This window comes from Charadrius vociferus, unplaced genomic scaffold (genome assembly GCF_000708025.1).
Source record: "Charadrius vociferus isolate BGI_N301 unplaced genomic scaffold, ASM70802v2 scaffold435, whole genome shotgun sequence".
NCBI lineage: Eukaryota > Metazoa > Chordata > Aves > Charadriiformes > Charadriidae > Charadrius > Charadrius vociferus.
Genome location: NW_009648540.1, coordinates 175,876 through 182,761, shown reverse-complemented (window position 1 = coordinate 182,761; position 6,886 = coordinate 175,876). Strand labels below are relative to the sequence as shown.

The 6,886-nt window shown below is 37.5% G+C and overlaps 1 protein-coding gene across 1 annotated transcript in view; it reads right to left on the bottom strand.

Annotated features, from left to right (window-relative positions):
- The window catches only part of ERO1LB (ERO1-like beta (S. cerevisiae)), a 37,661-nt gene extending 34,757 nt beyond the window's left edge, over positions 1 to 2,904 (bottom strand). The window contains exon 1 of the mRNA XM_009885938.1: positions 2,866 to 2,904. Coding sequence (XP_009884240.1) covers positions 2,866 to 2,904 — 39 coding nt within the window. The remainder of the gene's footprint in view (positions 1 to 2,865) is intronic.
- Between the last annotated feature and the right edge of the window lie 3,982 nt (positions 2,905 to 6,886).

Below are 6,886 nucleotides of genomic sequence, written 5' to 3'. Positions count from 1 at the left end.
CTTCTTTACTGGAGTATGGAGACAAGCTTTAAGGTCAAGGAAACTATTTTGGAGAGCTTATAAGTTTTTAGATTGGCCATTGTTATTTACTTACAAATTAATTCAAATCAGTTTTCCACTGTATTTGTCCTTAAGTGCCAGTATGTCACAGATTTTGCATTGCTGAAAATGGCTTGAAAAGAAGAAGTATTGATAGCTATGAATTACAGAGACCATGAAATGGAGTAGGCTGTAGTTTTATAGTTTGGTCCCAGAGAGATGATGGGACCTCTGGAGTACAGGCAGTAGACCTATCATTTGGGAAGCATTAAATGAGAATCTATTCCAACTTTCAGCATCAGTGGACCAATAAATTTTCTAGACGTTTGAGAAGAAATAGGAGAACAGCTAATGCTAATGTTTACATTGCCATTGTTTGCTCTCACTATCAGTACTCCATACTTTATCACCAGTGGTTTGTACTTCTCACAAAGGAACTGTTTCTATTTAGCGGACTCGGGTGAATTCATTGTATTTGTTTACATGTCATAGCTTTGATTCTGGAGTAAATTTTCTATCATGAGTATTTAAAAAAGCCCCAAAACCTTGGAAGAATCAAGCAGCTGCACTGGATAAAGGACTATGCAAATTAGGTGTAAACTAGCATGTTTTCTAAGTCACAGTGTTCACTCAGTTGTCAGTTCAGAACATTTTATGTTAATTACAGAAAGTACTTTATTTCTTCACCTCTGACAGAGTCTTATCCTGCTTGCATCAAAAGTCAGTAGCAATTTAGTTTTTGACTGCCATGTTAGAAGCATTGGGAATTGGCTGTAGAAATGTATAATGAATATTTTTAGAGGCAAAAAAAGGAAATTAATTCCTTGTATACAGAAGCATTACTTGCTGTACCAGAGCTGAATTTAGCTTAATACAATTTTCTGAACTCAAGGGTATTTTCAATCTTATTGTATGTTTTAGTGTTGATTTCAACCTGTGAGTGCTACTTTGCTAGTGGTATAAAAATACTTCAAAAAATGCAGATATCCTAGTATAAGATTTCTTTGTTAAATCAGTTTCAGGAAATAGCTGCAGATGAAATGGTCTTATAATTGCAAATGAAACCTGACGGAATGTTACAAAGCTGGGAATAGCCACTATGCCTGTTTCTTTTAAAGAAATGTTATAATGTTTTAGCAGGGGCTGAGGACAAGCCTTTACTGGAGAGAGAGAGATAATCATAGTTTACAGCTTGCTGGGCTCATGAAAAGAGTCTATCATATATATTTAATTTTTTGATGTACATTGTGCAATGTACATGCTTGGCATAAGAACAAATATCTGTGATTTCATAATATGCAATGCTTTTAAAAATGTTGACAGTTTTATTTTCAAGCTCTAATGTTTTCCTTCTGCATGTGAGCAAAGAGAAAGCGTTCAACACGGGAACTAAAACCATTATTCTGTATTAGTAAATAAGAGTTAAATAATGCACATGAGTCCCCTCTTCCCTATCAGGACACTGTTCTCTATGGTGGACAGAGACCTGGGTGCACCAGTGAGTGGCAGATGGTCTTGTAGTGGATATAACCAATCTACAATTACCAAACTTGCCTCTGGCCTGACAGGACACAGTGGGAACTGAAACTAATAAAGTCCTGCTACTTTTCTTGTAATTCGCTCCATTGGTGCTTTTTAGTCAGCTCTTATTTGCCAGAATTGAGTTTATGCACTCTGGTTGTACACAGAAATAATGATCTGTGGTCATCAACCGTGTAAAAAATGTATCTTAGAAATTATTACAGACCCATTTAAGTGAACAAACAGGCAAAACAGGATGGCTTCACATTTCACATTAGGAGAAGCTTGGTAAATCCCAGCTGCTTTGCGAAGTTCATGAACTAGATTTCAGTAATCTGAAACGTGGATTTCTGGAAACTTTTTGCCCTTGAAACTTTTGCATTTATTTATTTTTCCAAATTAACATTTGAATGAGTCTTTTCTAAACTTAGGAGAGTAAACCAGAGGAATCGATACACCACAAACTTCTGTTAAAGTCTGGCAAACAGCAGCGGTGGGAGTGTAGTGCCTGTTGAGCAATGGAATATCTTGTGGTAGTAGCCTAGTTATAAATATTTGATGATAGAGCAAGGCAAAGCTGTGGGTAAGAACTTTAATGAACCACCTGATGTACGAACAAAAAGCAGACAAGTAGTGGGGCACATGAGTTCTGTGGTCTGTCTATCAGGCCTGCTACAACTGAAGAAGTTGCACACCTAAACCCCTGTTTTATCCAGCTGTCATTAGGCCTGATACAAGTTATATTTCCTTGCAAGTCATGCTTAACTGACATCCTCTTCTCACCTACTGATATTTGCTTTAACACCCCAGTGTATGCTCAAGTCTGAGACAACTGTTGCTAATAACTTTTGAAAAGTACCCATGGATGTCCAGACAAACAAATGTCAGGTCTATGGCCTGTAAATGGCAAAACAAGAGGTCAAATTCAGTATAGTGAAAAAGGAAAATTTTTAATATAAAAATTTCATACAGAAGTATCTTCACAATGAGTAAGAGGAAAAAGAGGAGAGAGAAATATAGAATGCAGTAAAAATAAAGAACAGCAAAGTACAAAGAGGGAATACATTTTTTTAAAAAGTTTTTGTAGGTGGTGAAAAATTACATACAAATCTTAGCTATACACCTGCATCCTAGTTCCCATGTTTCATGTGTGTATTATAGGTGAACGTCACAAACCGCACTGTGTAGTGTATGACTGCATCATCTGAATCAAGAGTACAGAAGTAATCTGGAGTCTTACTGTCATTCCTATAGTACCTACCTTTTTCGACAAAGGAATGCTTACAAAGAAATCAGTCTACTAACTCTGTCAAAATTCTGAATATAGCAGTTGCGGATGACCATGAGTAAGCTTGTTTAAAAAAAGACCCCAAGATTTATGCACTTGCACTTTGTGTATGTGTGTGCTTATCTGTCAATAAATCCAATCATGAGGTAGAGATCTCAACTAAATTATTATACATTTTATGGAAACAAGCAGCCAGGCAGGAGGACCCTGCTAATGCCCCTGCAGAGGGATAAACTGCAGCCTGAAACCAATCGTATTAGGCTCAGTTTCAAAATGTCAATCTAGAGAAAGCAAGGTTTTGCGGCTTCTGTGGGACGTGTTTGACTTGGACACAGCACAGCTCCCAGAGTGGTGGGAACATTCCCATATCATGCAGTCCTATAAAGCAAACAAATTATCCACAGGCTTACGTAAGATGGTCTAGGTCTGTGTAATTTCTTATACTTTCTCCATATAATGTTGTTTCTGTCAAATAAATGCCAAAATTGTGACATTTCCCATACAACAGTAAAAGAACAGACCAATATAATTATTGGCAAGGAAAGCAGTTTTAACTTTTCAGCTGCTGGTTAATTATTCCTACTCCAAAATAGTCTCAGAATTTTAAAGAACTGGTCTAGTAACACACTGAAGCTGCTGACAGTTGAAAGCTATCTACAGGATACCTGGGAAGGAAAATGCAGGGAGGTATTTCCTATCTGTACTGAAATACATTAGCAGTGAAGAGCTTATGTTGAAACAGAATTATTTTACTCAATACAAACTTCCTTAAATAGAGATGTTTGAAATGTATAAAGCAAATGAATGAAGAAGAATAAACAAGGTTGCCAGGCAATACTGGCAGCCTCACAGTTACTGTGACTATTAGCAACCTCTGTCAGGGAGGGAAAGATTACTGTTCCCCTCTGTTAGTGGCATTTGTGATATGGAACAGAAGTTCTTTATTTCCATGGGGAAAAGCCATAGAGGATCAGTTAGAAAAATGTTTTGTATCTTTTTTTTTTTCTTTTGTGGGGAGATAGCAATAATATTTTGCTGGACAGGAATATATTATCAATGGGAGAAAAAAGGTTTCATCTGCAGCTTTGTGCTCAGAAGGTGGGAAACTCCTTGAGACTGTGGGTTAATGGCTATTTCAAACAATAAACTAACTGGCTGTGTATTACCAGATAGTTTGTAGATCTTTGGGAAAAGTCTTTGTCCTCATCACAGATGGCTGTTTTTTTTTGATGGGGCCAGGAAAGGGGTAAGAAGAGGAATGCGTGGACTTGATTTGCAAAAACTATTTGAAAATATTAATTCTGTATTTGAGTGGAAATTTACAAAATCCTGAACTCCTCACATTATCATTAGTTACACTGAACTTAGCAGCTTGCAGGGTTACAGCAAAATAAGATATAGATTGTACTTAAGTATAGAAATTTGATTAGAAAGTTAATCCACTGTTTTAGAGAATGCTGTTGTTTAAAGTTATCTTATTTTGGATTTAGTTTTGACAAGACATTTAAATTTAGTTTTGCCAAAATAATTGCTGGTTTTCTAGACTGGTCAGTTAGTTAAGTAACAGACAAAGATTTCTATAGTGCTCATTAAAGAATGATACAAGAACAGGCACGCAACAGCCAAATTAATCTGTACTGTTGACAGTGCTCTAGAGATATTTATATGTAATTGCAGGGTCCTCCTTCAGTACGAGGAAAAAATTGTTAAATTATGATGACTAACCTAAGTTTTGAGGCAGTAATGCTACTTAGATTATTTATTATTAATGCTACTATTAAATTCCATTATTTTAAACAGTTCTTTATGAATAATTTGTTTTAAAAATCTGTTTCAAATTGAAAAGCCAATGTAATTTACAGATCAGCTTTTAAAAATACATGATTTTTAACAACATTAACCAGTTTTGGTGGCTGGTACAAGTGTTGTTCTGCTAAAATTATCTTGTTATTGTTTACTAAAATATTTTTTTAATACTACTGTAGGAAGATTTCAGGGTGTAAGTTATCAAAAGAGTAAATGCCACATTGATGGTAAAGCCTGGCTTAGCCACCAACACCAATGCTTATGGAGTATGTTTCTGTAGTTTACAGCCATCTGTGTAACAATGCCCTAGGGATATTTTGAAGGATGTAAATGGATACATTTTTATATAGATTATACATATATTTATCCAAAGTTTTTGTAGTCACTGACGATATCTACTTTTGGGGTTAAAACCAGTAGTCCTCAAACAGCACACAGAGGCAATACACCCATGCAGGTCCTCAGGGCAGATATGGCATTCATTTAGTCAAGGCATACATTTGGCAGGTTTAAAATCCAGAAAATTCTTAGCTCTACTGTGGCTTTGTCATTCCTTACAGTTATATGAGAGGCTCCAATTACTACTCTAGCATTTGTGCAGATCTGTGTTGGTAAGAATACATTTTCTCCACCCTCTAAACCTCAACCTGATTATCCTTCCCAAAACATTGTGCCTCTAAGGAAATATAGGAAAACTTACAGAATCAGCAATTTTATTTCTCATTAGAGTTGGTGTTACCCTTTTAAACAAAGAAATGCACCCATTCTTTGGGACTGAGTTTTAATATTAATGTGGAAGCAATCGGAGCCAACCCATACCATGAACAGCTGGACTCCAATGGTATGCCTAAAAAAATACTACTTTGTTTTTTACATATCATGAATTACAGAAATGTTAGTGATCTATTAACTCTACCTTGGAGTTTAAAATATATAGAGATATACATTTGTGTTTGTTTGTGTGTATAACCCAATGGCAAAACTTCCATTTATCTCTGGCAAAATAAGGGTGATGCTCTGAATCTTCTGAATACCATGTCAGTACTCTCACTGGTAGGAGGATTTAGGTGTACGCCATGAGAGCTCTCCTCACAAAGACTTGCTCTTTTACAAGAATTCACAAATTCAATAACAGAATCATTGAAAAACATTGATATTATCGATACTAATGAAAAAGCCAAACAGCAGGATGAGCCCACTGTATTCAGTCTAAATTCTGTAAATAGGAGCAATTTAATCTTCATCACTTTTTTGTTTGTTTGTAACATGCAGGAGAGATGAAGAATGATCTCTGGAAAAGCACACAATTTTTAATGCTTTATGGACCACTGGCTACTTGTAGTTACTACAGTGTAAACCAGTTGACTGAATTGGAGCTCTCCCAGTGTAACAGAGTAGAATTTGGCTGTAAGGTAACCTTGTTAATAAACAAGTAAGGTGGCTAACAAACAAATATGGTCTTTATAATGGCAAATTCAGTTAAGCTGGTTTCTTTTGTTAGTATTGTACAATAGCAATACATAATATTTCTTATTTAGAAACTGGTTTCATGCATGGATGTCATTTAAGAAATCTGTATTACTTTAAGTATATCGAAAACTTGAGTGAGAGAATTTGCCAGAGTGGGGACCCAAAGCAATTACATACAAAGATCTGACATCGTCATGGTATTGGAAGTGCCTGTAGCATAAAAGGATGAAATTTAGATATTTGTGACAAACCAGTGCGGTTTATGATTGTTGCTCTGCAATACGTGTGTGTTCTAAAGCTCCATCCCTGCACTGTGAGCCATCTGTAGGTGCACCTTAAATCCTAGCCGAGACCACCCCTCTCTGTCTGAAGGCAGTTACTTAAGCGTGTAAATATCTGTAAGAGCAGGAGAGCGAGCATTTGATTTTATATTGCTGAAGTAACTAACTTAACTTTAGGTCCCAACTAGTATAACGTGATGAGCCGTAATATATACCATGTGTCTGTGGTGTTAACGAAACGCCGAGAGTTCACCTCGTGGAGCACCTCCCGCCCGGAGGAGTTATCCCGGCGGGACAGCGGTACTTCCCGCTGGGAAACGCGGTCTCCCGGCGGACACGCTTCCTGCCCCGGCCGGGAGCGCCGGGACTGGGACCTCCTTCCTTCCCTCCCTCCTCGCTGAGGGCGAGGTGAGGCCCCGCGCCCGGCCCTACCTGCGGCGGGGCTCCGGTCGGGGCGGCGGCAGGAAGGGGGCGGCGCGGC